This window comes from Mustela nigripes, chromosome 18 (assembly GCF_022355385.1).
Source record: "Mustela nigripes isolate SB6536 chromosome 18, MUSNIG.SB6536, whole genome shotgun sequence".
Classification (NCBI taxonomy): domain Eukaryota; kingdom Metazoa; phylum Chordata; class Mammalia; order Carnivora; family Mustelidae; genus Mustela; species Mustela nigripes.
In genome coordinates this window covers 32,734,240-32,749,164 of record NC_081574.1, presented here as the reverse complement: position 1 = coordinate 32,749,164, position 14,925 = coordinate 32,734,240, and the positions used below count along the sequence as shown (strand labels likewise).

Here is a 14,925-nt window from a genome sequence, read left to right as displayed (position 1 = left end):
AAATATATTTTGCCACATGTAATGAAAAACAAACAAACAGAAGTCTGTAAAAAGTGAAGGATGAAGACGACTCAGGTAAGTTTAAAAGAGTGAGGAGGAAAAAAAAAAGAATTTCCTTTGTTTCTAACAACTTTCCTTAAAATGACTCCCTTTTTTCCCCACATAGGCTGAGTGAATTTTATTACGACCAAAGCTTAACTAATATAAAATTTTATTTTCTGTGGATGAGTGTTTTGTTTTTGTTTTTTCTTTTTTTTTTTTAAGATTTTATTTATTTATTTGACAGAGAAAGAGATCACAAGTAGGCAGAGAGGCAGGCGGCGGTGGGGGAGGGAGGGGTGGGAGCAGGCTCCCCGTAGAGCAGAGACCCCGATGTAGGGCTCGATCTCAGGACCCTGAGATCATGACCTGAGCTGAAGGCAGAGGCTTAACCCACTGAGCCACCCAGGTGTCACAGAGTGTTTTGTTTTTCTTTTAGTTTTGTTTCATTTATTTGTATGCTTAGATGCTGAATGTCTGTAAGTGCTGGAGTTAAGTCAATCAGGTTTAAATGTTGATGTGATCACTTGCTAGCAAAGTATACTAATTTGGATGCATCATATTAAAAATTTACTCATTATCTGAAATTCAAATTTAATTGGGTACCCTTTCTTTTATCCAGCAACCCTATTGGTGACATAGTTTCTTCCTTTGTAAAATGGTGGTAATACTAAATAAGAAAATATGTTGTTAAAAATGTCAAGAACATCATAAACACTATGTAAAATAATGTATTAGAAATGTGATTCAGGGGCTTCTGGGTGGCTCAGTGGGTTAAGCCTCTGCCTTCGACTCAGGTCATGATCTCAGGGTTGTGGGATCGAGCCCCGCATCTGGCTCTCTGCTCCACAAGCAAGGAGCCTGCTTCTCTGTCTCTCTCTGCCTACCTCTCTGCCTACTAATTAAAATCTTTAAAAAAAAAAAAGAAGTGATTCATTATTTTGTCTTTCCTTTTACTTGTGTTGTATCTGTCACACAAGAAGGTGTTGCTTACAAATAACCCATTGGGAGTAAATGGTTCATTTTGGAACATGGGGAGATGTTTTATACCTTTTATGCAATGAGGTCTTTATTCTCAGATTAGGGAGTTTGGGAGGTTGTCTATATCTGTCTACCTGACTTTACCTAGGCACCCCATCCCAGGATACTCTAATACCCATTCTTGTGCTGGTCTTAGTTATACGCAGACTGGTTTCCAATTCAAACCAACATCTGCCCATCTGCTCTTTCTCACCTTCTATAGAAAGAGATGAAGAAAGAAAATGAATGGGGAATAAAAGGAGGAGATAATACACTCGTTTACTATTTGCCTGCTTGAGGATAAAGAATGTAAGATTCTTTATTCCTCATCTCCTGTGTCTAAGTCCTTCTCATTTTTTTTAATCTTGATGGCTTATATACCCTGACCGGATGAACCCAACAAGTACTGAAGGACCTCTTTAACACAGCTCAGTTTAACGTTTCCTGCTCGAGGGACAACGGACACAGAGCAATGAACTTTCCTTACAGAGCATTCGTTATGCATTTCTTTATTTATCACTCTAGATCCAGTGGGATTGGATCAGACTTTTGTCTTTCCCCACTGTGGGTTTGCTGATCCACCACTAACCAAAGGGCACAGAAGTGGCATGCTTCCATTTTTATTTTCTTGTTCAAAGTCACCATCTCTGGAGATGCTTTATACGTAGTGAGCTGGGAGCTTGTGGAGAATATCAACAGGCCTTAGTTTGGTTTTGAAGAAGCAGGGGCATTCTCCTCTGTGCTTTCCTTCATTTTTTCCTTCGCATTTTCTCTCGTGGTTTCAGTTTCACCTAAATATGTCTGGGATGGTAGTTTACTGCTCTGAGTCAATACAGTTTGCTTAGAATCACTAATGGAACTAGTTTTTGGCTCCAAATAATGAACGGATGTCGTCGAAGGTTGTGTTGTTGTCTGACTGACTGGGTTAATGGTAGAAGACTGATTTGTGTTTGTAGTTTTCTCTGATGTTGGCACTATATTTATCGTTTCATAGGGACTTGGAGATGTAGTATCCAATTTGTAACAAGAAGTGCTGAAAGGGATGGCACAAAACACAAGATCCGAGGACAGGAGCTTAAAAGTATTGCATGGCCGGGTGATCACAAACCTGTAAGAAAAGCCAAAGATGACTCTGGAGCCTCTGCAGCCGGACGGTTGTGGCTCCAGGCAAAGGTCCAAACAAGAAAGTCTTTCTGCTGGGCCCGAGGAGGAAATGTTTTTTGTTCTGCTTGGCTTCATTGGTTTCTTATTAAGAGTAAATACTTCTGGAACAGGGCAACAGAAGTCCTAGACTAGTAACCGGGAGACTAACATTTACTCCTGCCTCCAAACCCAAGAATCTCTGACCTGGGTTTGGCATGGCATCTCCCTTCCTTGGGCCGCGATTTGCTCAACATTTTAATGGGAGAAGGATATATAGAGATGGGGACTGACTTATGTCTAATGGTCTTTTGGACTCCAGGTTTCCCTGCCTTTAATATCGACTACTCTAATGAATTCAGTCATCCCAATATTGAGCACTTGGCCAAGATTTATCAAAATCAGAGTATTACATACTTCCAGCTTTTTCAATTCTACCTTAGGCCTATCCTAATACTTGTGTCACCAACTTTCACAATGTCGAGTGTCCAGTGTGAGGGGGAAGAATATTAAATTGAAGTTTTATTTGAAACTTTGACTAGAAAGCAAATAGTGAATGTCAATGAGTCTTAAAGAACACCAAGAGCCTGGACTGTATAAGATGACTTCCCAGGAAGCAGGATATCTTAGCCCCGTATCAGGCACATGGCAAATCCTCAATAATGTGAGTTAAATTAATTAACACACCAGCATTCAGGTCAGAACATTGAGGCAGAATAAACTTTCATGGTTTTTATCCTGCATTTCTTCATCACTGCCCCAAATGGTCACCTTTTCTTTACAGAACAACCATCTGAAAGCACCTCTGACTTCTTTTTTGCTGAATAATCTTCCCCCTTATATCTTTCCCACTGAATCCCCTGTAATGTCTATAATAGTTTGAGCAAGGCCTATTATAGTCAAATACTCCCTTTGAAACAGAAATATCATTTCCTTCCTGGGGTTCTCTCAAGTATGGGCTGCACATTCTCCCAATTACAGAGCTCCATGGGTTTTTTGGAGGTGTTGGAGCAAGGGCATGGAGTTCAAGCAGAGAGAGAGAGAGAGAAACCAGCATCATTCATGCTTTGCAGTGCTGCTTCCAGAACATCACTGCTCCCTCAGCGTCTTTGTGATTAATGCTCTATAGCTGTATCACCTTCCCTCTCAATTCACTGGTGTCATCTATAGACCTCCATGTTTATTTAGGTGTCTGGCACTTAGGACACATTCTCTTTCAAACTCTGGTGTCACTATCATCTCATCAATGGCTATGCCTATACTTCACAAATTCCTTTGAGTACAGCCCTCACCTATGGCTATGTTTGTCTTGGCACACATTCTTTTTCTTCCTTTCTCTGATGAGTAGAAAAGTCTTCTTTCCATTCAAGACTACCTCACTTTAGCGGCGCCTGGGTGGCTCAGTGGGTTAAAGCCTCTGCCTTTGACTTGGGTCATGATCCCAGGGTCCTGGAATCGAGCCCTGTGTCAGGCTTTCTGCTCTGTAGGGAGCCTATTTCCTCCTCTCTCTCCACCTGCCTCTCTGCCTACTTTTGATCTGTGTTTGTCAAATAAATAAATAAAATCTTAAAAATAAAAAAAAAACTACCCCACTTTGAGTATCTTGATTTTGTTCTCCTCAGAAAGGAAAACAAGTTTCCTTCAATCTTTCTCCACTCTTTCTTAATTTCTCCTTCTTCTACTGAATCCTGTCCGATCCCACTGTGAGGATCTCAGTTTGGACATATATTATTGTGTTTTCTGTAGATTGTATACTCTCTTTCCCCCTCCTCTCCACATGCATTTCCTTTATGCTCTCCTACACTGTGGTCAGATTGCTCTTTCAACTGAAATCTGAGCATATCACTCCCCTAATTTATACATGTAAAACACAGTGTGCTAGAAATGAGCCAGTCAATAAACATTTACCCAATGAGTCCAACAGAAAAGAAATAAATCTTTCCAATGTGGACAGTGGCTTTCACCTTTAAGAAGTCTCATAGATAAGCTGATACAGCCACTCTTGAAAACAGTATGGAACCTCAAGACATTAAAAATAGAGCTATACCCACCAATTGCACTACTAGGTATTTGCCCAAAAATACAGCTGTAGTAAAAAGAAGGAGCACATGCGCCCCAAAGTTCATAACAGCAATGTCAAGAATAGCCAAACTGTAGAAGGAGCTGAGATGTCCTTCAACAGATGAATGGATAAAGAAGATGTGGTCCATTTGTACGATGGAATATTACTCATCCATCAGAAAGAATGAATACTTACTATCTGCGTTGACATGGCTGGAACTGGAGGGGATTATGCTAAGTGAAATAAGTCAAGCAAAGAAAGACAATTATCATATGGTTTCACTCATATGTGGAACGTAAGGAATAGATCAGAGGACCATAGGGGAAGGGAGGGAAGCCTGAATGGAAAGAAATCAGAGAGGGAGACAAACCATAAAAGACTCTGGACTTCAGGAACCAAATTGAGGGTTACAAAAGGGAGCGGGGTGAGGAGATGGGGTGACTGGGTGACAGATATTAGAGAGGACACATGGGATAAGCACTTGGTGTTATATTCAATTAATGAATTGTTGAACACTACATCAAGATCTAATGATATAGGTCAGCTAACTGAACATAATACAAATAAATAAATAAATAAATCTTTTTTAAAAGTCACATGGACATGGATGAGAGGTAAGTTACAAAAGAATCCCGATTTAAAGTCTGGGTCTACATCTCACAGTTCACTGGAGACACAGACACCATTCTCCTTACATGGTCAGTATTAGCCAGATCATCAGTTCATTTATGTTATTTATACCCAGGTTCCTTCTTCCTACATCACTGTCTGCTTCCCCTGGACCCTTCTTTGTAATTATGAACCCTGATCTCTGGACTTCTCTCATATTGAATAAAGTAACTTCGATTCTTGTTTGGATAGAAGGGTAGCACTCTCTGAGCAAGCATACTCCCCTATTTTGTTCCGGCTTGTTCTCCTCTTCATCTATCATGCGGTATAAACCAAGGCACAGGATTCCAAAATTATCTATTGAGCCACAGAACAGTTGCCCAAATGTCTGTCTTGGCTGGGGAGAAAAGAGAAAAACATGTGTCTGTTGGTACTTTAATTAAGCAATAACAAGCACTTACTGGAAAGCTATTTTCTTTCCTTGCACTAAAAGTTTGGAAGACCCAAAATCCATTTCCAAATATCTTTTATGGTGGCAGTGTTAAGTAGGAATTTAGGTTTATAAGTTTTGAGCATCTAATCCCAGTGATTATTTTTATCACTGTGGACTTTCAAGAGCCTCTTGTGGGCATGCCATACATGTTGTTATCTAGTTTTTATTACTATTGCTATTTTGGTAACCGTTATAGAAGTAACAATTAGTAAAATATTGGGAAATTCAGTTTTCAATCTATATAATGGGTTGGGATGTTCAGTGACCTCCAGAGAGTGATCTTCTCATCCTACTCTATCACAGTTTATAGTCGCAAGCATTCCTCTTGACACTGCTCTCAGTCTTTAGCCAACAAGGGCATGATGGGTAGACAGCAGGGTCAAAGCAGCAGCAAATGGATTCAATGAAGTCACATGAGAACAGTTTGTCTCATTATGTGATTCGCTAGGGTAGAAAACAAGGTGAGGACCAGATTCAAGTAGAGAAAGGAAGGAGAGCAATGTTGCCCAGTCTCCTGTCACCTCTGATACTGACAAGAGGTTGCCAGCAGCAGTTGTTCTGGGCTTATAATCACTCACAAGTCAGTCTCAGGGGAGGAGCCCAGGACCACAGAAATGCAAAGGACCAGAATGTGCTAAGAGAACTTTGCCATGTTATTTGCACCTGGAATTCAGATGTACAAAGCATGGGGTTTTTCCCTCTTTGGCAGTATCTATCAGGACATATCAGGTGCAGAGACCTGGAAGAGCCTGCTCCATGTGAAGGGGGCTTTGCTGATGTCCTCTGAACAAACAAAAAATATGTCCTTAAAATGTCCTGTTCTATTCTTCTCCTGTGAAGTGTGTAAACCTGGTGATTTACAGACCTGTACCCCTGGGGATAAAAATATGTTTATAAAAAATAAAAAATTAATAAAAAAAATGTCCTGTTCTAGACACTGGTAGAGGGCTAAATGTAATGTCAACCAAAGCCAGACCAAAAGGCACTGATAAGTATATGACCCATTGCATTACTCATTGCCCAAACACACAGATGCCCCATGACTTTGCCATAATGACCTTCTCCCCTTGCCATAATCCACTGCTCACTAGCTCAGTGGGTTTAGAAAATGCAAGCATTTTCCCCTGGCTAGCCCAATCAGAGTCTTAGACCCAAACACAGAAACCCTTTGCCTGACTTAAACTGACATGATCAGATTTCTTTATCAGCTCAGGTATAGGAAGAGAGAGAAGAGCCTGAGTCAGACTGCCTTGGAGGGTTCCCTGCTTTTCCAGTGGGACACGATGTGGCCTCAGGCAAGTCCTTGTTTCTCTGAGTCTCAGTTTCTTGATCTGTTCAGTGCAATTAATAACAATGCCTACCATATAAATCCTTGGACAAATTAAGTAAACAACAACAACAAAGCAGACAAGCACAGGGAGCATGCTCAGTAAATATTAGTTATAATAATTATTAATAAACTTGCTAAGGTACGAAGTTATTATATTTCTCAGATGCTTCCTGCATACTTGGATTTTTTTTATCTGGAAGATGAGGATAATAATAGCTGCCTCCCGGAATTGTTGTAAAAAAATAAATATGATACATGAAAATGCACTTTAAATTTTAAAATATTCTATGAATACATGGTTTTATTAGCTTTTGGTATTATTTCTATGCTCTAAGCCATCTAGGAACCCAAAGAGCCTGAATCATTTTCAGAAACCCAGAGTAGTAAGGAAGAGGGAACCTTTATTATGATAAGAGTAGACTCACTTTAATGTCTGACAAAATAGTTTCATTTAAGGACAGAATCCCCAGTTTACACCGCATTCTTTCAGACGTCACTGAAGCACCATGGTTTGTCAGCCCACAGACACTCCTATCAACGTGTTGTTCCATTTGAGAACTTATCCCTCCTGTAACCAGCATCTGAAGTAATTCCAGGACATGATAATTGTAGAAGGCCTGGAAAGCAAGGACAAGCCACGTGCAAAGTCAGAAGAGTGAGCACAGACACTGTGGACGTAAGAGGTAAAGTTTTGCAGACTTAGGGGGCATCGCTGTTTAAAATGGACGCAGTGAGGCAAAACAGGGTCTGTCATTATTATTAAAATCAACTAAAAGCTCTCAGTTCAGGTAGGACACTGGGTTAGGCAAAGTACAGAGAAAATAACACTGACCCAGTTCCTGCTCCCTCTTGGCTTACACTGTGGCACAAGAAGAAAATGGGTAATGATGCTAACACCAAGGATGTCCCCTCTTCCAAAAAAAACCAGAGAAGTATGTTGGGCCACAGATACCCTTATAATCATCAATATGTTTTTAAAACTATGTACTTAATGTGATTTCTGTAGATTTTTCCTTAGGGGACTACTGATACTATTACTGTCATCTGTAGCTGAATCTTCTGGATGTGAGTCTACTTATATTAAATAGGTTAAAAGATGACTTCAAGTGCCTTTTCCTTCCTAATGTCCTGACTGAAAGGATCCCCTGGCTGATGGTCTCCTCCTTTTGATTGTGACCTACATGAGGACAGGTATTGACTTGGGCTTATTAATATTTAGGTCTCCCTTAGTTCTTTTGTACTATACAAATTGTAGGTGTTGAATAAATTAATAGAATTTTGGAATCTTTGGCATCAAAATGAAACCAAAGGAGGACATGTGGGACATCTTCTTATTTTGCAAATACTTTGAGTCTGAATAACCCTAACCATGTTCTTAAAATACTTTCCCAAAGGATTCCCACCGTATTTAGTGTGAACTAGGCAGTGGCATACATGTAAATAGCACTGTAATATATTACCCATTAGATTTTCCCAAATCTATTGAATACATAGTGTTTTAAATTTTCAACATTTTATTTTATCTAAATTAGACTTTTACTCCAATAGACAGGAGGAGTTACATGTTTATCTATTACCTATATAAAAGTCAATAGTTTTGTTTTTATGAAAAAGAATAGGAATGACCTCAATTGCTACTGTCATAGAAATTTTGCCATTTACTTTCTCTAAGTTCAGGGACTTCTCTTCTGTAGACTGAATTATGATAGGGGCCTATTTGCTAGTCTTCCTATATTGTTTTTATTCTTACTTGCAATTCATGTTCAAAATGTTTCCAGAGAGATTCTCTAGGACATGAATCAAATCATGCTGCCCACATCCTCAAACCTTAAATGTCATACCCTTACTGTGAAACCAAGATCATCCCCTCCATTAATCGTGCCCTGCAGCGCACGACAGTCTATCTGCTGCTCATGCTACATATGCACTCCTCCATACCTTTGCTTTGGAACATCTGACCGATAACTCATCAAGCCCTCTGACTGGCAAACTCTATGCTGGTCGTCTCATCAGAAAGAAGTTTTCCTTTTTTGGTGATCTCACAGACACTGACTGTTGCTCCATTTCATCCTTCTGTATTTTCTAGTTAGGAGTTTGTCTGAAACATTCCTGGCTTTGAATCTTGGGACTGCCATGTCCTAACTGAGTACCTTTGAACAACTGATGTATTTTCTCAGGAAGTTTTATAACCTTTAAAGTTGACATGACAGTACCATCTTTGAGCATTGTTTGTGGGATGAAATGAGATATATCACACACATTATGCAATTCTGTTCTCATGTATTGGGATCGCCTGGAAGGGTGTTCAAGAGTGTAGATTTCTGGGATCCAAGATCTAGTGGATCAGACTGTATAGAGAGGAGGGGGAATCAGAAATTTAAAGGTCACCTCTGGTGGTTCTGACACTGGTTGGTGCTTAGATTACCCTCTGTGGCAGCACTTCCTTAAATGATATGGTCTTTCAGAGGACAGACTTTGTCTATTTAATATTCATGCCCTCAGGGGTACATTGAACAAGGCAGATGTTCAACAACTGTAAGAATATTGACTGCAATTGGTAGTCAGTTTTTAACAAATAAACAAATATTGCTGGTAAAATGTAGAAGCCATTGGGATAAGAGGGTCTGGGAAACAATATAAGCTATATGAAACAGGAAAATAAGCTTTAAAATAGTTTTTAGGTTAAAAGATGACTTCAAATGCCTTTTCCTTCCAACATCCTGACTGAAGAGATTCCCTGACTGATGGTCTCCTTACTTCTCTGTTCCATTTTGCTACCACCCAGAAGTGTGCTTATGGAATCAGCTCGTGAAATCCACGCATGAACAGGGGATGTAAATCCAGGTTGAGCCACAATCCGTTTAAGAACAAGTGACCATAGTATAGAGTGATTAGACGTAATGCTGTTAGAATAATTCCCCACTGATTAAAGAAAAGGTGTAAATTCTAGGGTTATCCTGGTGTCAAGGGCTCTGGGGAAACATGTACTTTACATATTTAACTGAGAGAGGCTTAGATTTTGAATATATCATTTCTTCAGTTTTGACATCAAAAGGATTGCAATTCTATATTGGGGAAAATAAAAGGATTTACATGTCACCCTTACTCCATGAGCTCATCTAATATTCTTATTATTCAGAGTTCTATGGTATTGATCTTTCTTTTTCCTCCCTTCTTCCCCCTCCTTTCCTTTTCTTTTTTCTTTCTCAGGAAAATAAGAAAGTTGAAATGTGCTTCAAATATGTGAAGACCTTTAAACTTCGATAGTATTTCTAATATAATCAGGTTTACTAAAATTTGGACTTCCAGGGTGAGAAAATGTTGCAGCCCAAAGTGTTTTAACTTTTAGCTCATCTGTGGTATCTCTCACAAATCACATTAATTTGTGAGATTAATTAATTAATTAATCAATCACAAATTAATTAATTATATTAGTAACATTCAGGCTTTGTTCTATCCTTGGGACGTGCACATTCATTCCTTTGCATTTATTAAGGGGGGATGGAGAAAAAGGGGGAGAAGTCGGAGTCAAGACTGGTGATCTCATCTTGTTTCTGACTTGGATGAGGTGATAACTAACCTTTTCCTGAGGGAGTCTGTTCTGAATGCTTCTATATTCCCCATACACGCCTGTGTGGTGTAGGCATCAAGGAAACAGACCTCTAATTATAATTTCCGACCATGCATCAGTGGAAAACAGATCTCTTGGTTCATTGAGCTGGACAGCACATTGGAAGAACCCCCTGGAGGGTATTCTTTGGCGGGGGGGAAGCTATGGGACAAAAAGCACATGTAGAATGGGGCGGGATGGTGGACTCTTGTTTCTCATACAGGATTCTTGACTGGAAACTGAAAATCTGTCTTAGAAGAGTAAAGGATTCTGGTCCTTTCATTTTATGTCTCCCTCTCCGTTGGTCATATATTCTAACTTTTAGGGAGTGGTTTTCTAAGTCTTCTTAACAACGGAAATCCTACTTCACATCAAATCCTAGGCAGAAGCCTCACGCACAGCACAGATGAAAGCAGTCATTTTGATTGAAGAGACAGGTGCAGGCAGGGGGCATGATGGGGTAGGTGCACCCTGGGCCCCTCCCTGCTTGTCTGTTCAGCGCCTACTGAGCACCCAGGGGGCGGGTTCCTTTAAGCAAAACTTGAAAATCAGTGCACTGGAAGGATACGCATAATCACAGAAAGAGCTTTCTGGAAGGACAGCGGACTGTGACAGTGAGGTCTAACTTGGGAATCATACACAGTGGGGTTCAAAAACCAGTTTGTCATCTGTAAGGGCTGTAATTGTGGCACTTCATTCTCCTGCTAAACCTCAGAATCTTGATTTGTAAAATGAGGCTCATAATGTATTCTCCTATTTGGGTTGAAAGAAGAATTAAACAAGGTATTGTAGCAAAGACTTAGGTCCAAAGTAAGTGCTTCAAAGATGTAATTACTCTTCCTATCACAGCTTTTGCTATGATTATTAACATTATTCTAGCAAGAAAATTTATTGGCAGAAGTTGCCTTGAGGTCTGTGTTGAAAAAGACCTGTGGGTGTGATCTGGAGGCAGAGAACTATGATCCTTAGTGGCAGCTTCCATGGGAATATGCTAGAGGGAGTGATAGCCATGGAGCCCACAACTGCTGTCCTAACTTTAAGACCAAGAGCTGTGCTTTCTTTCCCATATTGGTGCTCCAATATGTATGGAAAAGAAACTGGAGTATGGACGGATGTATGCTGCAGCTACACAGTGGTGGCTCCCAGATGTTTCAGTGCCAGAGGATAAATGGTCTCTTCTCTGAGGCTACTGCTCTCAATTCCAGGAGACCATATGTAAGGTCAGGAGGCCAGCCAAGATCAAATGGTACACAGAAGACTCCATATGATAGAATTGGAGGCCCAGACCTGGCCTGTGGGCTCTTTCTTTCTGTGTGGCTGGACAATGGAAAGTCACCCCCATCTTTAGAGATCCAAGTGGACCCAGTACCACCAGACCTAGGGACAAGGGAATCAAGAGTGGGCAGTATGACCTGATCATTTTCAGTGGTCTAGCTCGGCTCATCATGGCCAGGGATTTAGGACTGGAGATCCAAATAGTATTAAAGTGTGTTCATTTTGTTGTGCCATGAATCATTAAAGATTCAATAGCTGAGGCAGAATGCCACTAGGTAAATAGATATGCAGAGGGTCAAGACCCAAGCCAGTCCCCTTGATAGAAAGGTTTGCCCTGAAGCTCGATTGTTATGCTTGTGACCTCGTGTGACTCTCCCCTGGATCAGGCACAGTGTGTGGATTTTCTCTCTCCTACAGACTTCACTGTGGGAAAGACTCCTGAGTTTTTACATAGCTTATTTCCTTTTCTAGGAGGACTAAATTATCCTCTCCCACTGAGAAGCCCACTGATACAATATCTGAAGATACCCTCAGAGGCAGTGCTGCTTCTCAGTGTGATCACAGGACCTATGGTGAATGGGGAGAGGCCCAGCTGCTGGCTCCCATGACCAAGTTTGTGTTTGCTATGCTGGCTGACATTCTGTGCTCATTTATTTTTATTTCTACTCTCTCAGCTCTTCTCTGCCCATCCTGCCCTTCCCACTAGCTCTAAACAGAGTTGGTGACTTTGTTCCTACCTCTGGGGGCCAGTGGAGTTTAGTTAAGGCCCCAGTTTAATTTAAGACGCAAAGCTGCCTGCCATCTAGGGATCTCTGAGGAGAATGGGGACCTTCACCCTATTTAAAATGTATCCTGCAGACAGGTCCAGTTCACCAAAGTCACCTCCTGCCTGACACTCCGAGTCATTAATTACTGGCAAAGTAACATATCAATGACAGACAGTGATAAAGTCCTTTCCATGACAGAGCCACCTTCGCAGAAAAGTCTTCTGACTGGATTGCTGGCTCAGTTAAGGCTGAATGCTGCCTAACCCTTTAGGAAATTCATTGTCTACCCACATGCTCAATGTTAAACTATCACTGATGTGGTTTTATCTCTCTGAGAGCTTGATGGGGTTTATGAGGACCACCCTCCAGCCCCAAGGCTTAGGGAAGCAGAGCCCAAATCCCTTCAGGACCAGTGGCACTAATACTATGAGGGCAGCATGTGTGGCCCAGCCATGCTCCTCTAAAAGTGCCAACTGTGCCTTTGAGGCATCCACACAGTTCCGGAATGATGCCCCTTCCACATGGAATTACAGAAGGCTGCAAGTTTGTCAAACTGTTCAGAGCCCTGGGAATCTGTACACTGTTATTCAGCTAGGTTGCAACACTTTCATGGAAAATATGGGGGAGAAGGAGTCTGGGAGGTCTTAGACAACAAGGACTTCCTTCAGAGGAGTTTTTGCAGTCATTTTCCAATGGCTATGTATAGATTTTGTGTTTTGGTCCAATTCCTTGACTTAACCAAGAGTGCTTACAGCTCACTGCCTTTTCCCTCCTTCTCTCTGCCCAGTGTGTCTCTTCCCCAAAGATCAGAATGGCGTGTGCTCTCTTCTCCGTAGCTGGACTCCCATATGCCGCCATGTCAGTGCTGCCTTCCCTCCCCAGCCACACTATTGCAACTTTCAGCTCCTTTCCTAAGCCCTGTATTTCTCATCTCACATTGCCTTAGTCTTCTAGCTCTCTGACATGCCACATATGTTCCTCATTTATCATGATTCTGTTACTCTCCTCTACGAGCCTGAGCTCCACGTGGGCACAGATGTTAGTCTGTTTCATCATTGCTATACTCCTGGAACTTAGAACAGTGTGCCCTGCACAGAGTAGGTATTCACCCAGTGGATCAGCGCCACTTACAGAAATACCATGGCCAAGGCAAGGGACCTGCTCAGAAGCTAAAGGGCACCTGAGAGCTGAAGAGCAACTGCGTAATCAAAACCATACCCCAGGAGTGGGGCAGCATGGAGGGAGTGTGGGCTTAACTCTGAACGAAGCTCATACTACCAAAGGCCAAAGCTTTTGCTTGGTCCCCATATCCCCTTATGGCAAATTTCTGCATAAGCTGTTGGGGATATTTTAGAGACAAAAGAAAGCAGTGTCTTCTAAGCTCTGAAACCAGAGCTTGGTCTGCCAAGATGTAATTGAAGCTAAAAGGTGGGCACTTTGCTTTTTATGTGCTCATTCTTCCTGGTACCAAGTGTTCTGGTTCTAAGGGCCAGATACGTTTTTAATCTTGAAAATGTGAAAATTTGGCCTCGTTTGCCAAGTAGTTGTGAAGAAAGATGAAATAATGTATGTGAACAAGCTTTTTCAGAAAATCAAAGAGAACTCTGAATTGTGAGGCATTCCTCATTATTTCCCAAAGCTTGAACCATCCTTTCTCCCCTCTGCAAGCTGCACTTAGATGCACTTACTGTGGCCAGGAGGGAATCCAAGAAGCTGCCAGAAAAGACAGTGCCAGTGGAAAAGGACGTGCTGAGATGTAGGCTTGTTCCTGAGAAGGTTTCATCCAGTCCACTCAGCTGTTCAATATAGTGGATATTGGAAGGATTTTCTGCAAGGCAAAAGAAGAAAAAAGGAAAGACAGGCAGACAAGCTTAAGAATATAGGACTGCCATACTAAGCAAGCCAAGGGATGACCACCGTACAAAGAATTTGATGTCTATGCTGGAGTCAATGTGGGATCTGCCCTTTCTTCATTAGCTATCTATAATCCATCTATCTATATTTACTTCTTTCCAAGTATCTTCCTCTCCTAAACACATGTATCCTTCTTGGGTACCTTCATCATCAATATACTTGCATCATCATATACTTGCACCCCAGGCCAGCTCCTCCAAACAACTTCCAGTGTAACCTTTATATACTTTATCTTTCAAACGAAGACACTTTTGGAAGTAAAAGGAGATACTCTCAATAACTTCCCTGGGAAAACAAGTATAAATGGGAACATATGGTCACCCCAGTTACAGACATTTTTCATAATATTATGCCATAGATACCCTGGTATTTACTTGGGTGTTAAGAGTTATCTACTTCCAGAATGAGTTAAAGCAGTTCTTATAAAAAATTTAATGTGCATATGAATCTCCTGGAGATCATGTGACAATAGATAATGATTCATTGGGTCTAGGGTTAAGAATGGGATTCTAAGTGTCCAACAAGCTTCCAGATGCTGCTGATTCATGGACTACCACTCTGAGTACCAGTGCTTAGAGAACTCTCCTAACTGGGGTTCATGTAGCAGTAGCCAAAGTAACCATTATCCTGTTTCTACTTGACCCAGGCTGCAACTCAGATCCCTGG

At 41.2% G+C, this 14,925-nt stretch overlaps 1 protein-coding gene across 1 annotated transcript in view; it reads right to left on the bottom strand.

Moving 5' to 3' along the window:
* Positions 1 to 1,761: 1,761 nt before the first annotated feature.
* The window catches only part of KCNU1 (potassium calcium-activated channel subfamily U member 1), a 144,955-nt gene continuing 131,791 nt past the window's right edge, over positions 1,762 to 14,925 (bottom strand). The window contains 4 exon segments of the mRNA XM_059384211.1: positions 1,762 to 2,167; positions 5,134 to 5,267; positions 7,119 to 7,310; positions 14,034 to 14,173. Of these exon segments, the coding sequence (XP_059240194.1) occupies positions 1,762 to 2,167; positions 5,134 to 5,267; positions 7,119 to 7,310; positions 14,034 to 14,173 (872 nt within the window).